The sequence below is a fragment of the Anneissia japonica genome, unplaced genomic scaffold, assembly GCF_011630105.1.
Source record: "Anneissia japonica isolate Jap-2015-1 unplaced genomic scaffold, ASM1163010v1 scaffold287752_len1182401_cov188, whole genome shotgun sequence".
Taxonomy (NCBI): Eukaryota; Metazoa; Echinodermata; class Crinoidea; order Comatulida; family Comatulidae; genus Anneissia; species Anneissia japonica.
This window is the reverse complement of record NW_022687544.1, coordinates 1,111,665-1,136,574: the sequence shown is the minus strand read 5'-3', so window position 1 is coordinate 1,136,574 and position 24,910 is coordinate 1,111,665. Positions and strand designations below refer to the sequence as shown.

General features: G+C 34.8%; 2 protein-coding genes across 3 annotated transcripts; one reads left to right on the top strand and one right to left on the bottom strand.

The window, feature by feature from the left end:
• The first annotated feature begins 421 nt into the window (after positions 1-421).
• On the top strand, positions 422-24,364 carry LOC117120017 (BRCA1-associated RING domain protein 1-like). Its single transcript, XM_033265022.1, has 9 exons — positions 422-630; positions 13,915-14,084; positions 15,885-17,107; positions 17,419-17,499; positions 18,292-18,464; positions 20,894-21,048; positions 21,392-21,574; positions 22,520-22,641; positions 23,249-24,364. The coding sequence occupies exons 1-9, from the start codon at positions 434-436 to the stop codon at positions 23,576-23,578; spliced, it is 2,634 nt and encodes an 877-aa protein (XP_033120913.1). The 5' UTR covers positions 422-433; the 3' UTR covers positions 23,579-24,364.
• On the bottom strand, positions 4,070-11,764 carry LOC117120027 (dehydrogenase/reductase SDR family member 9-like). Of its 2 annotated transcripts, none has more exons than XM_033265032.1 (5): positions 11,533-11,764; positions 8,932-9,306; positions 7,760-8,018; positions 6,192-6,349; positions 4,070-4,920 (listed from the first exon to the last, which is right to left on the bottom strand). In XM_033265032.1, the coding sequence occupies exons 2-5, from the start codon at positions 9,251-9,253 to the stop codon at positions 4,688-4,690; spliced, it is 972 nt and encodes a 323-aa protein (XP_033120923.1). In that variant the 5' UTR covers positions 9,254-9,306; positions 11,533-11,764; the 3' UTR covers positions 4,070-4,687. The 2 variants fall into 2 exon arrangements, with proteins under 2 accessions (XP_033120923.1, XP_033120919.1); XM_033265028.1 differs by having other exon boundaries at positions 11,546-11,764.
• Positions 24,365-24,910: the final 546 nt, after the last annotated feature.

The window sequence follows — 24,910 nt, the reverse complement described above, 5'->3', positions numbered from 1 at the left end:
AAATATACTGTAATTAGGCTGAATCCCCTAAATTTTTCAACATTATTTTAAAATATGAAGAAGAAAAGAAAACTAGTCTGAGTCAAATTTTTTACCTTTCTTGTACCTTTTCCTTTTATTATCCCTTCAATATCTATTTTCTTTTAAATATTTTTTTCATCATTTTCCTTTTTCTTATTTCATTTTTGATACTTTCCTTTCTTTTAGTTTCTTTTCATTTCCTTTCTACCTTTTTACTCCTTCATTTTCTTTCCTTTTCTTTTCATTTTTTATTCTTTCTTGTCTTTTTTTTATTATTAAAATTTCTTTTTTCCTTCATTTATTCTTTCTGGCATAATAATCCATGGGCATAGGCTGGGGAAAGTTGTGGGGGGGGGGGGGAGGCGATATAAAGGATAAAAAATGGCGGCATACTTATCTTAGGGGTGTGAAAATGATGGGGAAATATGTGCTACTAAAAAATTTACTTGAGCTACCAATTTTTTCGTGGGGTGCCATAAAATTTCTGCAGTGCTACCAAGCGAAAATTGAATTTGCAGCCCTCTTTTACAATATATATTCTTTGTTCAACAGTTCCAGACTGCTAAAAGAACCATGCTCACTTGGTGTTTGTGACCACCTCTTCTGCAAGTAAGTTTGTGTTTCTCTTTTTTCAATATAACTTTGCCTCTAGAAAACTACCCATGGAATTTTAGTTGATAAAAATTGTGTGTAACGGTGTCGAGTTTCAGCCTAATTCGAGAATAAAAGTTTATAACAAGTTGATATTGTACAGCATGTGAACAATAGATCTTGAGATATACCACCCAGTATTGTACTTTAGGCAGGGGTTCTCAACTATATCGCAATAGGGGCCAAAATTGATCATTGAATAAATTTGAAGGGCAAGAGGTATACCACCTGAGCGTTGCTGTACAAGCCGAGGGAGGGGGTGTCCCCCTTACCAATTTGACATTTTTTGAAAATAATAAGCAGCTAGATGCTCATACAGGGCATCTTGACCTGAGGAAGTTAGTGTACCCTTGCTTTTGGTACTACAAATTTAAAATGTTACATTGCAAATTGGGTCACCAGTAACAGTATTTCTAAATTTGCTGTTTGCTACGATAGTTCTTCCGATTTGACTGATTAAATCGCTATAATTTGTGGAGCAACATATAGGCCTAGTTTGGAAAACAGAGTGCAAAATTATTGAGGTTAGAAATCTAGGTCCAAGCCCAAGGTGTCATCTCCACTGATTTTCGAAACGACAGAATCGCATTCTGACGCGTTTTCTATTGTATTCCCACAAGCTATCTTAATGCTCCCAGAAATAGCGTAAGCCAGGGTGCGTTTATTGCCCGTTTATTCATGTTTGAGGCTGTTAGCTCATTGCTCCACCCCTGTTAAATGGTTGACTGATTAGATGTTTAGATGCGTTTGTGCCTGACTGTAATTTAAGATACGATTGTTGATGTTTAACACAACTTACGGGAGTGCACGATAATCGTTTTGTGATTCATAAAACCACACATTGCGCCCAATCTTAAGCCTATCTCTTTTCAGTCCTTTTCCGTTGTTGTGACAGACAATCAGGCCAACCACAGCACGAGACGATTGGGTCCATCAGCAGGCCTAGTGTGGAATATCAGGCCCATTTTCATTCTGATTCATTATTGCGTTCCAATACTTAAACATAAGGTGTTTAAGAATCTTATATAAAATGATCATGAAATATATTTATGTTAGTACAGTACATCAAATATCAGTAAGTACAAACGACAGCCATGGGCTAAAATGATTTGCCTACACGATCTTGTTGGGCCCATTCAAACATGGTGATCTGATGAAGTACTAAGTACGGTGCAGTTTCGGCAGCAAGTGTATAAAACATTCTGTATTTTTGTATGTATTCACTGAATGTCCAATTATTATAAACATCATAATACAATTATACAGTACTGTACTCTTATAAACATACGTATTGACTTTAAAATATTGTAATAACATGTTAAACTTACTGTATGATAGTCAATTCGCTAGGGCCTGGCTAGGGCTAGCATTTAGTGTTGACCTTTGACCTGTTGCTACATATGATTTAAAGTTTGTTGTACCTTTATCACTGTGTTAAAATTTTAATGCCATGGCTTTGGTAACTGATTATAAGCCTATTTTTGTAAAATTAGGATGGTGTGTATTCCTGATACATCCTAGCCGCATTAGTCCGCCAGCTAAACGTATGACATTTGTGTAGTAGTAGCCTAGGCAACACACACCAAGGGCCTTGCCTTGACAAGCTAGTGGCGGCTTAGGCCTACCTCACACTTTCTTCACACACGTGCGACACTTGAATCAGCAGCATAACAAGACAGTCAGTTTTTTTTCATTGAAGCACATTAACCAGATTTTGTTACGCCTATGCGCTAAACAATGTTGAATCTATGGCTATTAATTTTTGACTGTAAATACGAAGCCTAGGGCTATTCATGTTGAGTAAAAATCGTCAATCCAAGTCCTAGCCAGAAGCCAGAAATTTTTCAAATACTTGAACGTTCAAACGCGACTAAGCACGTTTGGACGCGTTTCTGTCGAACCTCGGTCAAGAACCGCCCTTCTCTATCCAAGCTAATGAATATTCAATGAGAATATAATGAGGTAGGTGGATTTCTCAAACGCATTCGGAATGATGTCATTCTCAAACATGTTTCTGTCATTCGTAAATCGGTGGAGATGACGCCTAATGGAAAATAGTATTTTTGGCTTGTTCTCGTGGGTAATAAGGTAATAAATTCTCAATGGTAATAAAGGATAACAATATTAAAATGAAATAAGTGCAAATCTACCAAACCCTGCCCAGCTCATAATAAACTCAGACGAACAGACAGGTTTTAAGGCTTGCCGCCTTAAACTGTCTCAGAGTGGATTTTTTTAAATGGAAGGAGGCAGGATATTCCAAAGTTGAGCTGCAGCAGATGTACAGTACTGTGGAGGCCGATCGAGTTGATCGCAAATTTGTACGTTTGTTGATGATTTAGATATGTACGCTGGGCATACATCTGAGAGAGATTTGCAGACTGTAAGTAGTAGTTTGAATTCGATTCTTTTGCTGGACTCATAACCAGGACAACACCGATACAGTATACGTTTTCCTCTGCATTATGATAACAAATGATAGACCCTTAACAAAACATACACACATCTAATTTCATATGTTATTTTTCTACCTTTCTTGTAATATTATTTACAGTCGATTGTTATTTATTTTGTTTGTTAAATTTTCCCTTTTTTTGTTTTTGTTTGTAGAACGCACCAATTTTCTATTGAGTGCCACCGATTCAAAGGTGTATGTTCAAATAAATAAATAAACATAAATCCCATAACTTACATACAATACATTACAATGAAAGCATCAAGACAAACATTTAAAAAAAAAAATTATTTTTACAACATTGTAACAACATTTTCCACGCTTAGAGTACCAAGGAGGTACCCAGTACAAAAAAATACAAAAAGTACAAATTCGAGAAATACACTTCCGAAATTAGCATTTAGAACATAAAATCTAAAACAGACATGTATTTTTTATCAAAATCGAGCCATAGATGCACGCGTAAAATCAGTAAAATAGATAGCATAATTTTGAGAAACGAGTGCGATGGCGATATACTGTATGCACACAACATCGGATCTCTTGTGCTGAGCTGTCAAGCTACAACCAGATCTACTAGGCCTAACCTATGTTTTACTACTGTACAACTAAGCTAGTGGTTGCTTGAATCAAAAATCGTATTCATTATTACCTTACGGTATACTGGACATAAATAAAAAGTCTTAGGTCCAGCCATCGCTTTAAAACTGGTACCTAGCTAGACATTTTAAGCTCCATTACAGTTTAAGGCCAACCATAAATGAAATATTTTTCTCTTTTTTTTTTTCTCGAAGTTTACTTTGATTGTATTACATAGAGGGCGCTTGTTTGGACATTTTTTATAGCCACAGTTTGGTTTTGCTAGACCTGCCCGTGCGTGATCATGTGGATCGGATACACATATTTTACGTTTCAAAGCCAAATAAAAGAATCTTAAACTGATTTATTTTTGTTAAATTTATTTCAATATACACTTGGTTAGTATTTACTCTGTCATTACATTGAATATTGTTTGCTTGGCAAGCTTGCCATCGTTCTATTGTGGTGCCTACGAGATACCAACCCTGGCCTAAGTCCTAGGGTCTTCATAATAGGGACTGCAGTTTCAGGCCTATCATTTTTCACGTATTACTTTAAAAAAAAAAAAATCTGAACGGTCGACCGGCGATCTCGAGTGTGCAAGCGAGGTGTTACTGTAGCTTTTATGGATAGGGTTGAAAGACTTGGGGGAAAAAAAAACAATTTACTGTACATACTGTACAGTATATGCTTAGACTGGAATGAAATTTCGTTCATATTGAAAGAGGTCCAGCGTAGGCGTAATCAGTGGAAGTTTTTTCTAAAAACCGACACACCTTTTACCGGTTGGCCTGTTAAAATTGACAGTTACAGTACATGTAAGGCGGCTTTGGGAGAACTCTGAGCCAACTGCCCCACCCACCCTCTATCCACCTTTGGACAGTAGGCTAATTTACCTAAGTGTAATCAAACGGACAAAAACTGTGTTTAAGTGTTTTTTTTTATTTAAAAAAAAAAGGGTTTAATACTGCAGTGTTTTAATCACCCTTTTCTACTTGGAGCTGGAGCTGGTTGACTAAATAATATAATCATGATTATGTCAGTGAGACCAGCTGGAAAGAAAGAGAGGATTCTGAAGAAAAACCAGGCCTCCCACCCTACCACATAGCGGGACTTTGGCCACCAGCAGCTAACAGAATGTTCCATGGCATCCACCACCATTGAAGATCTTTCTTCCTTAATACGGTCTGTAGATGCTTGCACACTTTTCACCGCTGCAACAAAACAAAGCAGTTACATTTTTAAAATGTATCTGGTCATTAGATGGTACACTGTACTGTAAACATGTATAAAGTAATACCTTCAATGTTTGCTGGGGGGATTCTTACTAAAAATGAATTCTGATTAAATCCCTGTGACCATTGGGTTGAATAAACCCTGAATAACTCATCTATGCTTCCTGCATTGGCAATAACTCATGCATTGTTTTTTAAATATCTGTTATAGACATTTTCCATGTTACAAAGGCATTAACCTGAAAGCAAACATGTTGATTTGTCTATAAAATATAGGTCTATTGTGTGTAGACTTGGAATTTCCAAGTAACCCCAATGGTTTAGGTTTAGTGGGTCATTATCTTAGAATAAACTTTATGATGGATTACTGTTTTAGTATATGAGTGACAAATACAGTATAATCAAAAGTTTTATGGTATTTTATTTTATGGTAGTTCGAACTGTTTCTACTTTTTGCGAGGCAAACAAAATGCGCAGCCAATCAGAGCTGAGGAAGCGAACCAACGTTTTTGAATCGCGCGGTTGAAAACAGGCTTTAGGGAGTTGTAAGAAAATGCCCTCCTGTCACAGAATTGAACCCACGACCTTGAAATTAGAAGGCAAGCATCCTAAACCATTAAGATATAAAACTCCACTCCATTCTATGTTTAGTAAACAAATACTTTATGACTTAATTCTCTTAAAGATACTCTATGAATTAAATCTCTTAAAGATACTCTATGAATTAATTCTCTTAAAGCTGTTAAGTTTGTCTTTTAACATTTAACCTCATAAATTTTTAATTGTTGTGAACACTTCATTTTCTTGAAGACATTGTTAAAGCATTTGTTAAAAATATGAGACCTGCCATCCCAAAAAACCAGCATACTCTTGCTAATTGTTGAACTGAGTAATTAGTGTGGTAGTATTGTATAATTTAATACAGAGAAGCTCTAATACTGTACTTTACTCAAAACTTTGCCAATAGTAAAATCGATCTTGCCTGCGTCGACTAGGCCTAAGTCGATCTAATTTCACAGTACATGCCAAATTTGTGTGTTTTCTGTTGACAATCTCTAAGTTGAATTTTATCTAACAATATTTCAATGGCATTTTCAGTTTGACTTTAGGCAAGTTCAACTGTACCCATCCTTTTAAATTCTAAAATGTGGCATCTACTAAAAAGTCAGTTTTCATGTTTTTCCCTCTGATGCTGGTTTTAACATGGCAAGTCCCAATTATATTATTGACTGATTGATTTGTTCATTTACTTTTCTCATAATATTGCTGGCCATACTCTGCCTTGATATTATCTGGTAAATTCTGCCAAATATATTCCCGTTGTGCTGCTATGCCATCCATCAGTTTGGTTTTGAAAAAGCCGGGTTCTATTAAACAGGTCGTCACACCGAAGTTGCGAAGTTGGACTCTGGAGAAGAAAAATAATAAAGTAGCAAAATACATTGAGCACTTTAGAGAAGTTTAAAAAAGTTAACTTTTGTTATATGCATGTAATCTTCTATTTACTCCAAGTTTGTGCTTTCATTTTTATTTTTTTGGTGTTTTTTTTTTTGGAGTTGGAGGGGTTTATGGTGGTGGGGCAGCTGGCCAGTGACTTATTTAGGGATGTTGAAATTAAATTTAAGTGGCTGTTTGGGCGTTATTGAGAACTGGTGTGGGGGGTGTTGATGCTAGGGAAATTCGGTAATATAAGATAATTTTTTTAATACTGTAATAATAATAGTAACAACTTTATTTTCACAAGGTCATTTTTGCAAGAAGAAAGGCGCTATATATGGTAAATGATATAAATAATAATAATATTTAAAATATTTAATCCTATCGTTTATTTAGTCTTTTAAAGGGATACTGTAAGTGGTAGGAATAGTTGTTGCAAAATGATTGATTTTTTTTTTTTTATAGAGGGTGACCCTTCCAGCATATCCTCAAAGGTTGGCTGACATTCAGAGGCCCTCTTTAAATATACAGTGTGAAATAATTTCATGCTTTTATCAGCAAGGTTTCTTCATGAGGCTTTGCAGTGGAGTTCTTTATAGTCGTGAGAAAAAGTCCTGCTGTCACAGAAATTAAACCCAGGACCCTGGGCTTAATAATAATAAGATTTATAAAGTGCACAAATCCACTGCAGTAGTGCTCAAGGCGCTACAGGAAGGAACAAAAAATTACCATGAACCTAAATCTACAAGAAAAGAAACACCACACCATCACCGCACCGTTTACAGGCAATTTAAGGCACAGGGGCCCGTCTATTCATTACTCACAGGTACTCAAGTATTGGGAATATCTAACTAAAACAATTAAGCAAGCAAGCAAAACAAACCGGAGATAGGAAAAAGCAGCCGACAGCAGATGCGTCTTGAGAGCTTTTTTGAACATAGCAGGCAAGCATCTTAACCACAGCTATTCAATTCCACTCTATACTGTTTTAGGCTATTCCAGATTTCAGCAACATGATAGGAAAAACTTCTTTTTTTATATACAGTCTTTGGTTTACAATTCATGTGACCTGTTTCTTAAAGTAGGATGGTGCTAAATTATTCATTGACAGTGTTACCGCTTCACTGATTTACTGTTTTTATATGATTATGAATATAATTTTTTTTTTCTGTGGTTAATAATATTATATAAACGTAAATAAAAACATTTCTAACAATATAATTATTATTTAAATGAAAATCTATTTCTGGATCTCATAGGCTGATAGGAATAGGGATCTAGTTTTACATTCTGGGATTTATTTCCGCATTCTCATTTTTCGCACCCCACCTTACCCCTCCCCCCTGGATTTGACCCTGTAATAATCTGTACAGTAGGCTACCTCAAGCAATCTGTAAACCCTTCCACAGCAAACTTGCTAGTGCTATATCCACAACCACTGATTGCTATTCTGCCAGTGATGCTGCTAACATTAACTACCCTTCCTTTCTCTTTCTTGATCAGTGGTGCAAATATTGTGGTCATGTTGACCAGGCCAAAGAAATTGACCTGCAGAACTCGATTCCATTCTTCCTGGTTCATCCAATCAAACGGTACATAGGCTCCTGCAACTCCAGCATTGTTTACTAATGCCCACAATCCTTCAATAGAAAAAAGGTTTTTATGACTTGTCTGACAACATTTAAATCCATTTTCAAGCATCATTTTAATAGTAATTGAAATATTTTTTCTTTGCTCGATTGTTTGTAGATATTATGTTATAAGCACTTATATTTTGGTAAAACTTTGGCGGGGGTCCAGGGAGGCACAGGTACGCTGTCGCGGGACCCTGGATAGATGCCCAATCTGCCTATTTAAATTTGCTCCAAACTTGTTGGGGCTGAGGTGAAGTTGAACAAGTGTCAGGAATCTTGGACACTCGTCTGGCAATTTCTGGAGCCGCCACTGGTCAGTACATTAAGTGACCATGTTTTGCTGCAGCCTCAGTGGTAGTAGCCTAGACTAGACAGGATTAATATGGTGTACATTTTATCTTGTTATATTACATGTAGATGGTCTTTCAGTTTATTTTCATATTTAATTTTGTAAGTTTCAGATGGCTCTAATTGTTACAGTAGGTGGCCTAGGTTCCAGGTGCAGGCGTAAAGGCGTAAAATCTGCCTGGAAAATTAAACTTTAGTTGCTTACAATAGGCGTGTCTTTTTTATACCTGTTTAATAGCGAACATGCAGCCTGCAAATAATGATGATTTTGATTAAAATTTTATTTTGGGCCAATTTAAAAAAAATTTTTATTACGTCCTCCCCTGCCTTGAAAACCTCAAAAATAAGGTGTATATTTCTTCCTAATTATATAAATTTAAAGAATTTTAACCATCCCATTACTACACTGTTTACATTCACCAATAAAATTTTTTTTTTGATTTCTCTTACATCTGGATGTTTTTGGCAAAACTATTTGCTATATAAGAAAACATATTTTTATTTAAATTTTTTTCCCGCCCTCCTCTGGTGATCTTTAAAAGAATATGTTGAATAACAAAGCTCGCCTCACCTCTGCCTGGTGGTAATCGTTGTTTTACGAGCTCAAATGTTCTCTGTATGTCTTCTTTCTCACGAATGTCCATCTGTACTGCGCAAAGACGCTTTGAACAAGATGAAGTAAGTTCTTCAAGGCTTTGTTTATGTAAGCAGGCTGCAATCACCGCAAAGCCTCTTTTGTCCAGTCGCTTGGCTAGCATGTTTCCAAAACCTGTATCGCAGCCTGTGATAAGTACATGTTTCTCGTTTATGTTTGAAACATGAAACATTCGCAGTACCCATACAATTGCAATCCAAAGTAAACCGATAGTACCAATGGATAGCATAAAATCCATGTTTGTTTATTATCTGTGCTCAAGTTTGGAATCAAACGTTTTAGCTACTGCATCTGAAAAGAAAAAAAAATATAATGTGCCATAAATTTCAGTAGCCTGGTTCTCACGAGAGCCCTAGTATCCAGATCGGGAGCTAAGCGTTTGCACCTGCGTGAGAACGCCCGATCGATTAGCACCAACCGTTAGCAGTATTCGGATACCACTAATGGTTAGCAAGCGCTATAGGTTAGCAAGTTGAGCGTGTTTCTATCATCAACCAATCACACGCACGCGTTTATAATTTCCAGTTTCTTATTGGCCAGTGATTCGATCATAATATTTTTGGCATCCGGATCCTGATTTTCTCGGATGGACGCACGGCAGCTAACGGTTAGCAGGATCCGGATCCGGGATCCGGATCCGGAATTAGCAGCCGTGTGAGAACATAGCAAGTAACTTATATTTACATTAGTCATTCAAAACATCAAAAACTTATTAACTTAAGATGAGGCGGATTGTAACTAACAATTCACTATTGATTTACAGAAAGGTGGTATTTAAAGTCAGGCTCCGGAGAGGAAAAAAATGTTGATATCTCATTTTTCTAAGACAAAAAAACCATATTTGACAAAAATTGAGATACAGATTTTTTTTTAAAGTGGGGGAAACGGTTGGTTATACCCCCTTTCCCCCAGTTATTCATAAATCTATATCTCATAAACCGCTTCCGAGTTTTTCATCAAATATGCTTTTTGTGTCTTAGAAAAAGCAGTTGTACAACATATTACAAATTGGTTTTTCCTCCGGGCTGAGCCTGGCTTTAATTGGAGGTGGTCTTTAATTAGAGACGAATGTGGTTAATAAATCAGTTTACCAGGTCAAGCCAAATGATACAGAATATTACAAACGATAATACCATGAAACCTTGAATTGAAGCCCAATGGGCTTCATCTCAAGAAGAAGCCTATCTGGAATTGAAGCCACCCTCTTTGGCAAAAGTAGCCTTGAAAAGAAGCCCATGGGCTTCTTTTCAAGATAGCATTGGCTTTTATTCGAGATAGTACAGTACATTCACTATACATGAATTTGAAGGAAACAAAAAAAAAAAAAATTAAACATAAATAAGGAGCCTATGGTTTTTTGGTACTGTACGAGTGTGAATATGCTAATTCAAATTCCTCATTAGCATAAATTAATATTTCACTAATTTAGCCTAGTTACTTCAATAACTAGAGCTTACAGTAGTAAGTCTGATTGGTTTCAAACTTTGCACAATGCAAAATTCTAATAAGAAAATGGAGCATGTACACTATTGTTTTTGTTACGTTTGTGAATATGCTAAGTGTTCATTTGAATAATTAATATTTCACTAACCATTGTAGTAAGTTAGGCCTGTTACCATGTATCTAAAGTTTGGTAAGTCTGGCTTAAAACTTGATAGAATTGCAAGATGGTAGTTAGAACACAGTCTATTGCTTTTTGGTACGTGTCTGAATATGCTTAATTGCTCATTTTCATAATTAAGATTTGACTAATCAAAAAGTTTATGCTAAATTACTATCATAATTACCAGAGGAAATTTCTAATTTAGGTGAAATTGTAATATTTTTCATGTTGCTGTTGTAGTAAATTGTTTACCACGATAACCAAAGGTTGGTAAGTCTGATAGGTTTCAAACTCTTACAGTACTTCACACAAAATGACACCGTGATGAGATTACAGTACGCTTCACTGTGCAGCATTAAATGAGCATTTCTTGTTCATATTTACAGTAGCTCAAGTTAAACTGTAGTAATCTGACCATACACACCCGGCCCTGGAATTGTCTTTTAATTATTTGAATTTTTATTATAATTTTCCTTGTATACAGTACCACATTTTAACTATTGAAAATCATTTAATCAGATTGTCTTTTATAGTGATTTTTTATAGTGATTTTATATTGTATTTAATATACTGTATGCTCCCTGTTTGTTATTGGCAATTGGTGGTGAAATGAAATGAAATGAAATTAATAAATAAAATAATAGTTCTTCCACAGGGACCTGAGTATGTGCTTAATCCAATGACCGGGGATAATGTTAAGCACATAGAGGTCTCCACAATATTCCCTACAATATATAAGTTGACTATTGTTATTATTATCAATATTAATAGCAGAAGGCTATGGGAATTTTGTGTTGCAATTTAAGTAGCTTCATTTTTAAAAAAATACTAAAAAAAACCTAACAAGAGGTTGTGGTTACTTTTAATTATAACAATAAAATAAAATCTTTTCTAAAGAGATCAATAATGCTTACCAAGAATTTTTACCTTTTTGTTCCAGTGTTTATTTCACAAATAATCTCAAAACAATTACTTCAAGGTTTAGTACAGTACATGCAATTTGTGTATCCAACTGAGTAATTCAGGATTAAGTCACTGTTGACAGTTTCTGAAAAGACTTGTATAAGGTTCCTGCTAAGAATGAGAGTGGAGTGTGGATAAGAAAGACGAGCATGTTTATATCAAGGTGGTACAATATTTTATACCACCTTGATTTAATATATGAATGCTAATTGGATGAATCTTTTATTGCTTTCGAACTCTGTTCCCAAATGATAAAAAAACCTCTGTGCATTCACCTGTGATGTTGACTTCTAAGACACTGACCTTATTGCTCAGTCAACAAGAAATATACTAGTAAATTGCTGGATAGGCTAGCTAGATATCATTTTCACTAGAGCTCCTGTGAATATTGTTCCAGCGAGCCCCTAACTTTAGGGGCTTCAAAGTACTGGAGAACGGAGCAGTGAAAATGATTCTTATGCCATTTTTTCGTTATTAGTTCTCTTTGTAGTATTAGGATATTTCATGGTTATGTTTCTTTTTTTTTTTTTTTTTTTTTTGGATGTAAAGCGCAAAGGGGCTACTTTCTTGTATTAAGACGTTAATATTATTATTATTATCATTATATATACAAGTACTGTAGTCCTAAGCTGTTTCATATTTTGTATTTTTCTAGTTCAATTGTTTTCAATCAACAGTCGTTTACTATATAGGGTAACTTTATTAAATAAAGTTTATTGACAAAAAAGATTGACGTTTCATGTCCATCATGGACACATTTTCAAGATCAAGTGAATAAAAAATAAACATAAGATAGAAAACCAAATGTCGCCTACATTTGGTTTTCGCCGGTTCTTTTTTTTCAATAGATTTTGTGTTAAAGTTAAATTGTCATTTAAGTTTTGATTGACACACCTCTTGAGTGCTGCCAATATAAATGGTGTCTGTAAATAAATTATTAGTAAAGTTACCCCCCTGTTGGAACTGAATTGGTTTACAATAGTTCATAACATAAATAATACTGTAGTACATAACACAACAATGCAGTACTTATAAATAAAAAAAACGATTTATAATCGGGACATTCACTTCATACAATCCAGATGAAATATGAACATATCAATCTATTTGGTCCATTTTACTGCAAACGCGCTGATGTGAAAATCGCCCTATCTTTAACCATTAGAACTTCTTCAAAAGCATGGACTGTTTTTACTACAAAAACCGTAACTTAAAAACTAGAGGTTGGATAATTTACTGTAGGTTGAAATAGTTTATAAAACACTATAAATATAGCTATTGCAAACAATTTACAAAATAGTTTATTTCAAATAATTCGCTCTGTCATATTTGGGTTGAATTACGAAAATATAGGCAATATTAGTGCATTTTCAGTGGGATTTGAGCTGTCTTTTGAGGAGTTGTTTCTTTACATCGTCGTAACTTTGCTTACGCTAATCAGATCTTTTAGGTTGAAGCGGCAACAGAAAGAAAATTTTCTTGTAATCAGTTATTTATAAAAATTAATCTAATTGGATGAAATTTTCTTCGTCATTTTTTAGTTCTATCAAAGGTATTTAAGAACAAAAACTGCTGGGGCTCACAGCCGGTGTAGAGAATTGGCGTGTTACATTTTCTGAACTGAAGAAACTATGGTACCTGCTGTATCAAAGACCTTTTGACATTCAATAAATGAATATGAAATTGCCCATACACTGCGCCGTGCAGTGGGGGAGGGTTTCCTTACCTATTGTGTGGTTTAGGCACCATTGATCCTAGGAGAAATTGGGTCGTATGGAAAAAAAATATATGACATGTATGTAAACATTTACTTAAAAATGTTCATACTGTATATGGTAAGACTAATTCTAGGTGGAAGTGGTAATTTTGTAATTATTTAAACCTTATCAACAATAAATGCCCTGGGACGATTATTTTCTTCAATTGTAGGGTTAAATGCAGAGCCAGTAGAATGTAATTAAATTTGTCAGTCATCTTCAGCTTTCGCTGACCAATTGCAGCAGTTCATCCTCTTCTACTTCTGCTCTCGTTAAAGCAGAATCTGGATGAAGATCAGTGGCATATCTAGGGCATGCTTGGGATGTTTGCACACCCCCAATGAAAATGTCCAAAGCCAAAAAGTCATGCTCAAGAAGTTAAAAATCACCTTACATTGCAACCTAATGCCGCCCCCCCATTTCTTAATCGTCAAACCCCCAATCCACCTTTGCGCCCCCATCAGCTCCCCATTTTAAGTGTCCTGTATACGCCACTAATGAGGGTGCTCAGCAGCTGATAGACAGCTATCTGCCAATGCTCTTGATCATACTATTGTAATTTGTGATGAATTACAGGTGCTGCATCCTGAATCACCTAGGAAACAATTGTCCAGAATGCGGTTCGCCTGCGTGGGTGAAAGACCTCTTGCCGAACCGTGAACTAACAGTGGTGGTTCAGATGTATCAGCGGTTACAACGATTAGTAAAGCAGCAGCCTACAAGTGTCAACGAAATTACAAATACAGGTAGATTTTAATTTTGTCGTAATCTCTGATTGAGTTGGAAATGAATGACATGTAATTGATTAGATATTAATGTATGCTGAATTACTGTACTAGCTCTTTGATTTAAACCTCGAATAGAGGCTCTGGGTTTCTTTGTTTTTTTTGCAAACTTTGGATGAGCTTCTTTTTGATATTGACTTCTTTTTGAGAGATAGGTTTCTATTCGAGCCTACTTTTCCAAAGTAAAGAGGGGGATTTTAAAAATGAATGTTGTAATTTTTTTGGAATTAATGTAATAATAAAACATTAATAGGGCCATTGCAACATCAATCTGTTAAAGCCCCATTCCCGGCAAAATTTCACTAAAAATGACTTTTTTTAGAAAATATGCATTTGCATTACTCCAATTATTATAAATCATGGAAAAATATTGGCATGAATTTTAGTTTTACGCAAAAGAATAAAAAAATGAGAAATACAGACTATTTCTCATAAAATATTACCATTTTCTCGACGAATTCATCGTTACTAGGCAAATTCAGAGGTTGTAGATCGCATCCACTGGAATACTCTCGCTTTTATGTATACTTTATACAGTCAATAAAGTGCGCCCTCTCTAATGTGATTACTTTTTGTACTTCGCATCTCGCACAATGCGGTCGTTCGGTTAGGCTGAGATATGTTTGTTTATCCGCATTTATTTTTTGTGTGGAACACAAAAAATCAAATTTCAGTCTTATTTTACATTTTTTTCATTCTTAGGAATGTCTAAATTCAGTTAAACTAGCAATTCCGTATTATATTTATAAATCTTTATAACATTATACAAAAATTAGATTTATCTTAAAAATTGAAATTTTGCCGGGAATGGGGCTTTAAAACTACCAATTAAGAGCGTTTTATAGCAATCTGCGCCCCTGAACTATTGATAAACCAAGCATGTTTTAAATTTATTTTGTTTCTTTTTTTCTCTCTTTCGTGGGAGCAACCCGCCTTTATTTTCTTTTTTTCAGTATACATTTCATACAACATTATTTTGTTTCTTTTAAATTCCTGTACAGTGTATGTACTGTACTATCTTGAAAAGAAACCCATGGTCTTCTTTTTGAGATGGGCTTCTTTTTGAAGCTACTTTTGCAAACTAAAGATGGGGCTTCAATTTGAGATGGGCTTATTCTCAAAATTAAACCCATTGTTCTTATATTCAAGGTATATCGTCTGTGATACAATTTAAAAAACAACCTGCAAACTTTCTAAAAGATTTAATTGCTCATTTTAATTAAAAGAATGTTATTAACATCCAATGAGAAACATATTGGATTCTATTGTTGGTCAACGAGTTGAAGGGTGTAGACCAAGTAAAGTATTATTTTATATCCGGTATCTAATAATAAGTGAGAAAAGTATTATCTCATTCTAATATTCAATTTAAGTGGAGTGCACCCTCGCTAATCATCTTTAAAATACATGCGTTCCAACCAAATATCCTACATCTCACTACGCAGACTAAATTAAAAAAAATAATTGTTAAGGAAAAACTTGCTTTGTAAGACTTATGTTCTAATGATTTATTGACAGTTTACACTTTATAAATATTCTGTTAATTTTATTGAAATTTAAATCATTAGTACTAGTGGTATGTCTTGCAGTCTTAATTCTTTCACCACAAATTCTTACCATTTAACTATATTTTTTATTCTTGTTATAGAAATATCAGTGTTTAATTCTTGTTTTTCTTTCATTTTGTTAACTGTATTCTTTACTTTTAATGTATTGTCGATGTGTTTAAACATATTCAATATGGAAATACTTTTTCCTTAGAAAATGCTGAAGATGACTTATTCCAAGATACTGATGATCCAATATCTGACGATGTCACAAAGACATCAAGTGAAGATGAGAAAAGCAAAGACTTTCAAACATATCCAAGTATTATAGATCAAAGCACAGAGGTGAAAGAGAAGGAGGATGATCGATCAACGGCATGTGATATCAGTAGATCACCATATGTTGATAAGTGTCAAGTAATAATATCTGAAAGCGTATCCTCCTCGAACACCCAAGACAATAACAGTGAGGTGCAACAGAAAACTGACAAAAGGACAACAGCTAAGTACTCACTGCCATGGCGTAAGAATAGCAGCAAAAAGAAAACCACAAAGCTTCAGACAAAAAGGCTGCGGTGTCCAAGAGATACTGCACTCCTTAAGGAGAATCTAGATGTCCTGAAGAAACAGATGGAGATCAGCAGCTTCTTTTCTACTTCGGATGACTATTGTCCTCCTTTTAAAAAACATCCAATGTCAGCTGAGCTGAGAAAGAGAAAGCTTGATAGTTCAAATGCAGAATGGGGAATGATGCCTTTGAAAGACTTAACAAAGAATAATGATGGTGGATCAAAAAGAAAAAGCATAAGAAGGGTTTCTTTCAGATGTTTAGAAAATGAATTAAACCTTATAAATGCACTTGATCAAGTTTCAGACATAGATGAAAATATGAAAGATGCAGGTAGACCAGTTTCAAAAGCAAGTATGATGGCTAATTCAGAGATGTGTGTTGATTCAGTAACTCATGACATGACAGAAAAAACTTCTCAAATGCCAGAGGATAGTGTCAGTCTTAATACCAACAAAACTAGATTGCGGACAAGATCATCAACATCATCGAGCGAAAACAAACCTAAAAGGAATAAAAAATTAGTTGACATCCAGCGTCTTCCAGGTGCCACTGAGTATTGTAATTCTAGCCTAAAGATGGCAAATGAAAGCCCTGGTACCAGTAAAGCTAGACAGGGGAACCGGTGCCTTGAAAGACCTATTGAGAGCATTGACTCAGGCAAGACCAGACAAGGAGATTGCCTTACAAAAAGTACACCAATTTCTGAGAAAAGAGATGCTTCAAAAAGAAAGCGGTCATCCATGGAGGGAGGTCAGTCATTGGTGCTAAGCAGAAGGAGATCACACTGTCCAAGGGTAGCCCCAGTAGATCAACTAATGAAGAGAAACAAGAAAGGCGAAACACCATTACATATTGCTGTCATAAAGGTAGATTTTTTTCTCTGTATTGTTGGTAATTTGCAGATACCTTTTTTCAACCTCATTATAAAAATTGTGAAAATCTAGGGGTTGTACATTATTTTAATTCTACTATTTTTGTGTTGGTATTTTATGTCTAACTGCAGTTTCAAACATTTAAATCCTTAACACTCATATCAATTGTTATAGCTACTAAATGATACATTTTGTGGTAGCAATATTTGTCGCTAATTGTTTTTATCTGATGTTGCTACGATAAATTTTTGGTAATTGTGAAGCTACCGTAATATTGAATTGCCTGGTACTCTTCTAATCCTCAGGGAGACATTCAAGAAGTGGAGACATTACTAACACAGGGAGCTGATCCCAATGTCAGAGATTATGCTGGTTGGAGGCCTCTGGTTTGTAACAATATGTTTTAATAAATTATAAATATAAATAAATGAAATGTTAAAACAGCAGGGTCATAGCTGTAGAAAATAGGGATGGGTGGTATACATTTTAAGGGTGGGTGGGTGATAACACTGATGAACTTTAAATAATAAGAGTGAATTTTTTGGGGATGGGCAAGGAGTTAATAAATTAGCTAGGTGTCAAATTTCAGGGCTGGGTGGCCCCATCCACCTCTGCACACCATAACTACATCCCTAATGTAGCCAGGTACTTACCTAACAATACAACAAGATTGTATCATTCATATTATTTTTTATATTTTTAAAATTCATTAATAATTTTAATAATATTCTTCTGGATTTGGATATATTGTAAATTGTTTGTCTGAAACACACCAAGAATAATTACACATATGATGTATATCTGTTTATAATTTGTTTACGAACGTACATCCTGCAAATATTCTAGGGAATCATAACCGCAGGGTAACAGGCTGCTGTATGGTCCAGTAGACCAGGGTAACTCCTACTCATCTCAAAAGTTGTACCCGGTTGTTTAAATAAAGTGCACATAAGCCAATTGTGTACACTAAGCCTATGGTTTATAGTCCTTATCCGAGAAGATTTGTTCCACCATCATAACTGTAGGCAATATTAATGGCTGTATGTTGCAGCACCCATGGCCTAACTGCTTGGCTCTTCGACACGTTTTCAGGCTTAATACATAATATATAATAATCATTTTTTTATGGTTATTAATCAAAGAAGAAACATTCTCATTGATTGATTTATGTATTTCAGCATGAAGCAGCCAATCATGGCCATGCTACTGTTGTTTCGCTACTCCTTGACCACGGAGCTCTTATAGATGCTCCAGGCTTTGAGAATGATTCACCGCTACATGATGCATTGACCAATAATAGACTGGATGTTGTCAGGATACTTGTAAAACATGGAGCTAACCTTCTGGCACGGTAAGAACTCATTTTTGTTAAAAGATATTTAAGAAAAATATGAAAATTAAAGTTATGAGTTGGTTGTATTATGACATTAAATATATTTTTATTTGCAGTTACTTTAACTTTAATTAAATTTGTTAGTTTGTGTCATGTAGAGTATAAGAAGTGTATAATTAATATAGGATTGATTAAAATTCTTATACAGTATAGTAGAATAAGAGTAGAATATAGTGCATTCATTTAATAAACTGCTTTTGAAATTTTACTGTACATACATTTTTATGTATTGTATGCAGTTCACTAGTTGTAAAAATATATTTTGTAAATAATACATATATAAGGTTGTATGCATGCTGTTCAACTTTGCCAAGTTTTCCCCGTTGGCTGCCTAGTTTAATATGCTGTCCCAGATTTACAGTGTCAAGTTTAAGGAGGTTCACCTTTTTCATATCATTCTTGAGGGCAATGCTATAAAAAATGGTGAACTGTACCTCCTAACTTGACACTGAGGAGGTTCACCCTTTTTACATCATTCTTGAGAGCAATGAATAGGGTCTGTTTGTGTTTACTGCCCCTTTGGGGGTAAGTATACTCTGGTACTGGTATAGGAATTTATAATGTGCCTCTTTCTTGAGGCACAGTTTTTTCCCCTTTTCATTGGGTCCACATGCTAAGTGTTGATGCTGGTAATCAGTGCAGGAGCAGGTAACCCTGTATACCAGGTACCCATTTATACTCCTGGGTGGAGAGAAACAGTGCAGATAAAGTGCCTTGCTCAAGAACACAAGCTAAATGCACAGAGAGGGATTGAAACCCTGACCTCGAAGTTAGGAAACCAAACCGTTCCTGCTGCGCCAAACTGCTTCTACAACACTTTGCTATCATATGGCTAATGACATTATAAGAGTAAATCTGGTGGAGAATGATGGGATGGGTCATAAACTAAAGATAAAAATGAAAAGTAAGTTTACAAAGTATGATGCCATGCTAGATAAGACCTGTCCTAGAAAAAACTAAAAAGTCAACAGTCTTTGTTACCTGTACAGTTTTTCAAGTGAATTGCCAACACAGAAAGCATGGATGAGTAGTAAAAAAAAAACTATGTCAAGTAGCAGTCACATGCTCCCACTGGGAGCCTATTTTTTAGACTATCCTAACCTTTGTGTTTTGGTGAAATTTGTATTGCTAGATTTGCTGGTATAAGACTTTATTCTTTTAGGATGTGTTTGAAAAGTCTCAATTTTATTGAAAAATAATAAAATGTAATATCACTGACATAATATGACAGTGATATTACATTTTATTATTGAAAAATAATAAAATGTAATATCACTGTCATATTATGTCATCAAAAACTTCCTAAGGCAAGACTTTTTTAATACCTTGTTTAGCAAACTTGTGTTTTTTAAAGGTCATCAGAGTAGGGGGAGGGGGGGGGGCGGTAAAAAAAATTTCTTTTTTAAAGGTCATCATAGTGGGTGGGAAAAAAGAAATTTCTTTTCTTAGGCGAGACTTTTTTATACCTTGTTTAGCGAACCCGCCGAATGCAAATATTGATGATTTCAAATAAAATTAAAATTTTATTTTTGGCCCATTAGCACACCTGCCGCCACGAAAAATGTAATTTTCTGAAAAAATTAAAGTTTTTCTTTATTTTTATTACGCCCTCCGCTGCCTTGAAATCTCTGAAGAGAAGATATGAAATTATATAAATGTGAAGCATTTGACCATCCGATTTTTCATTCACCAATGAAATTTTATTTTTATTTTCTCCTCCATCTGGGTGTTTTTGGCAAAACTATTTGCTAAATAAGAAAACAAAATTTTATTTTTTTATTTTTATTCCACCCTTCTCCGATGATCTTCAAAAAAATAAGTACGCGAATAAAGAATGAAAATAGTCTCACCTTATTTGCAAAATGATTTTGCCAAAAGCATCTAGGCCAAGCAGAAAATAAAAAATAAAATATGATCAATGAATGTAAACATTGTGGTAATGAGATATATGCTTTAAATTTATTTATTTATTTATATATTTATTTACTGTATATTTAAGTATATACAGTACAATACATCTTATTTTTGGAGATTTCATGGCATAATAAAAATAAATTTTTAAAAATTTAAATAAAATAAAAATTAAAAAAAATAAAATTTTATTTTTATTCGAAATCACCTATGTTTGCTGTCAGAGGGTTCACTAAACAAGTATAAAAAAAAGTCTCGGCCAATGATAAGCTCACTGCAGCCGATGGCCGTCTGCTGATGTGATTCTAGGGAGAACACAACGCCTGCAACAGTTTTTTAATGACAATTCGTTCAGATTGCTACGTACATCCAGCAGATGGTGTTGCGTCGTCATAACGCTCACGGGGAGCGGCATTGCATTCGTACAATGCAGTACAGTAGTTCCCAGCTTTAGATGTTTTCATTTGCATTTTCAGAAATATGTTTGGTTTAACTCCATCTGATATGGCTAGAACAAAGGCAATGAAGTTGGCTTTGAAAACTAAAGTTCTTCCCCTCGAAGAAAGAACTGGTCATGTTGTGAAGCCAATATCCCCTAGCAAGAATGATGCATATGTGTTTATTTGCACTGGTAAGATTGTGGTTCACTTTTCAAGATTCAATAACTTAGTTGGGATTTAGCATACAGAAATTATAGCTTGAATGCATATCCATAATATTTTTTTTAAGACATACGTTGCAAGTGCACTGAAGCTTGTTTTCATAGGTGTAGGGGTTTGATCCTGTGCCTGGAGTAGTGTGATGTACACAGGGGCATTCATTTCACCTGTAAGGTATCGTGTACAGCAAATAAACAGTAGTATAGGATCGTTTCATAACCCTGTTGTTCATCTACATTGTAGTTATTATTACTACTGATTTGTGTGTAAAGGTGTTCATACACTTAATTCTCTTTAATATTGCTTCTCTTAAAGGTTTGAATAATGAACAGAAGAAATTGGTAGAAACCTGTGCAAAAATGCTTGATGCTGACATAGTGAAGGATTTCACTGATGACATCACACATGTAATTGCCTCCTGTACAGCGGGAGTTTGTTTGAGGACATTCAAGTATCTTCAGGGAGTGATCTCAGCCAAGTGGGTTATATCCTTCCAATGTAAGTATTTAGGTTTAGAATTATTACAATTTCCTTGCCAAAGCATTAAATTTATGTTGCATACTCCATCTACTTCCTATTTGACCCTTCACCAACTTGGCAGTATTTAAATATAGGGCTACTGGAGTAGACGTTTGCAACAAATATACAAGTCGATGAACTCAACTATTTGACAAATAAGAATGCGATGTTCAGACGGTTCTATAGGGACTGGTCGAGCATCGTGCCAAATAAAAGCTTTCATCATATTTTAAGCGCAACTTTTTATACCTCTTTAAACCCCCTGTCGGTCAATGATTTTGAAATTAAACATTTTTTTATTTTTGGCCATTTAGCACTTCCCTTGTCTTGAAAAATAGAAATTTCAGATTTTTAATACATCCTCCAATCCACTGAAATCTCCAAAAATAAGATACAATATATATAATAAGATACAGTTTGTTTCTTCCTTAATTATATAATTTTGGAGCATTTATAAATCTCATTTACATTCATCAATAAAGATTTTCTACTCTGCCTAGATGCTTTTGGCAGAATCATTTTGATAAAAATAAGAAAACAGAATTTTATTATGTTTTTTTTTCGCCCTCATCTGATGATCTTTAAAAAATAATTTCGCTAAACAAGGTATTCAAAAAGTTTTGCCTTTCGTAATAAAAAAAATAAAGCCTTATTAATATACTACCATCAGCTTGCAATAAACTACAAAAAAAAACAAAAGAAAAAAAAAACCAGCGAGATGTTATAACAGAAATGGTTATAAAGACCATTAACTTAGTACACACACTTTTTTATACTAAAATGTTCTATTTGACAAGTTTTCTGCCATCGCATGATTATTTCAATGAAAAAAACTGGTTGGTGTCGGGATGTGCCATAATCAAGTGCCCTATTGCTTTCACTGCCAATTTATATATCCTGTATCAAAGTATTATGTCTTTTCAGGGGTTGAGAGCTGTTTACGTGAACAAAGAGCTGTAGATGAGGAGTCATTTGAGGTCGCTGGAACAATGTCATCGCCTTCGAGTCCTGGACCGAAAATGGCACGGCTAAATGCTGCCAAACAGGTGAGATTAGAAATTTACATAATAATATACTGTGTACAGTACTTAACTGTGGATTATCTGTATTACTCTTTCTATAATTTGCTTTCCAATTCCGTACATATTACATAGTTTTGTTGCCATATTTAATTTGTGTAAATAAACAACTTCTTGTATTAAAAATGAAACTTAATATTAAGTTTATGTTATAGTTATATGCATGCCATCTGTAATAAAGTATATCCCCAACAGAATGATAGTATGTGATGCAGTCTCAAACAGTGTGTGGATTTTGTTCAAATGATATTAAAAGGCAATTCTTGTTTCTTTTTTTCCTTTTATATCATTTCAAAATTAATATAAATTAAAGTGACTTAGCTCAGTTGGCCAAACTAGTGATAGCCACTGTGTCTGCGCTGAATCGTGGAGATCTCTAGGTCCCCGGTTCAATTCCCTTCGCTTCTCGTGTTTCAGCTGAAGGGCTGAAATGCAAGTTACAATAGTGCATTGGTGCCGTGTGCATTATGGCCCATGTAATGCCCAATCACCACCAGATTTTAGACTTTTGTTGGTGTTTATACCAAATAAAAATCTACCCATCCATCCAAATAATTTCTGTATTCTTTCACAGTACCCACTATTGTTTGATGGCTGTCATTTTTATTTCAATGGAAATTTTACAACACCTTCGAAGAAAGACCTTGGGCAGCTTGTAAAGAGCGGTGGTGGAACGTTTCTTCTTCGAGAGCCCAAGATCGATGACGATGTCATCCAGTCATGCCGCCAAGTGCCCTACCATGCTAGCACCGATAGTCCACAACCAAACTGCTGCTATTACATAATCAACAGTCCTCTACAAGACGCGTTATCGGTGCATACTGCGAAGCTGTGTTCCATGCCTTTGTCTTGGTTGATGGACTGCATAGCACAGTTCAAAATTATAAGCACAGAGGGGTACTGATTGTTGCCAACATGTCGGGAACATTTAAAAGTTTGTGATTGTGAAAATGCTTCCTGTAGAGTTTCTGTAGATATCATTTAGTTATTTAACAGATAAAACATGTATATTAACTTTAAAAATAAAACAGACTGAAATCATTCTCAAATTGATTTGGTTAAATTGTTTTGGTTTTGGTAAAAAAAATACAGTAACTGTACAAGTTAACAATAGTGTTAAGAATAATTACCGTACTGTACTATCTATTGATTAAGGGTTGTTCACAATTTTGAAAATAATAGATTTTTCTGACCAATTATAATATGCAACCATGGATATAATACATTTTATGTACCAAGTCACAAAAACCAAGTCACAGAAATGGAGAATGGTTTTGAAAAATCAACATTTTTTTTTTTTATGCAGACTTCCAGAGAGGAGGGAAGTAGTACTAATAAGAGTACTGTTTATACACTTGCAAAAATGTTGACAATTGTAAACGACCCCTTAAATGAAATACCTAATTATGACATGATGGTTGTCTTGTATACTTATATTAAAATATCATTAAAATACACTCTTGCATTATTTTATTGTGTAGAGCACAAATAGCAAAATGCTATATTATTTCAATTTATTAAAATTTCTCTTCAGAATTACAATTTGTTATGTATCCAGCAAACAGCTATGTCATAAAATATTAAACAGTTCTCCCTCTAATGAAAGACCACCTCCAATTAAAGACCACTTTTCTGTAGTCTCAAATTGACAAATGTCTTATTTTTATTATTCTAAATTAAAGACCAAAGCTGCTAAAGAACATGAAAACCCCGGTCCCAAAAGTGGTCTTTAATTGGAGGGAGCCCTGTATATTAAGTCTCCGGTTCAATTCCCATCACTGCCTCTCCTTGTGTTTCAGCTGGAGGGCTGAAATATAAGTTACAATAGCGCACCGTCTTTCAGATGAGACGTTTAAGCCGTTGGTCCTGTGTGCATTTATGGCCCATGTAATGCCCAATCACCACCAGACTTTAGAATTTCGTTGGTGTTTACACCAAATAAAATTCTATGCACATTAAAGAATGCAGTACACTCTTCGGAAAAGAGTAGGGGATTGTCTCCCGGTGTGCTGCCCAATCACCACCAGAATGACCCCACTGGAAATAAGTCCTCTTCTAGACTTTCGTGGGCTATCCTTGGTGTTTACACCGAATAAATCCAATCTAATCCAATATAATTATTGGGTTATTGTAATCAGATTCATTTAATCATTAACAGTTATTATTAATGAACAATTGAATTTGACATATACACATATCAGTATTAACACATCTAAGCAAAAGATATTACCTGTAT

Excerpts from the sequence above, each read along its gene's own strand:
- LOC117120017 (XM_033265022.1), top strand. The coding sequence starts at position 434 with ATGATGGGGAAATATGTGCTACTAAAAAATTTACTTGAGCTACCAATT. Across the intron at positions 631-13,914 it reads TGTGACCACCTCTTCTGCAA|GTGCTGCATCCTGAATCACC; the intron begins GTAAGTTTGTGT and ends GATGAATTACAG. Across the intron at positions 14,085-15,884 it reads CAACGAAATTACAAATACAG|AAAATGCTGAAGATGACTTA; the intron begins GTAGATTTTAAT and ends CTTTTTCCTTAG.
- LOC117120027 (XM_033265032.1), bottom strand. The coding sequence starts at position 9,253 with ATGGATTTTATGCTATCCATTGGTACTATCGGTTTACTTTGGATTGCA. Across the intron at positions 8,019-8,931 it reads ACGATTACCACCAGGCAGAG|GATTGTGGGCATTAGTAAAC; the intron begins GTGAGGCGAGCT and ends TTTCTATTGAAG. Across the intron at positions 4,921-6,191 it reads CCAGCAATATTATGAGAAAA|CGGTGAAAAGTGTGCAAGCA; the intron begins GTAAATGAACAA and ends GTTTTGTTGCAG.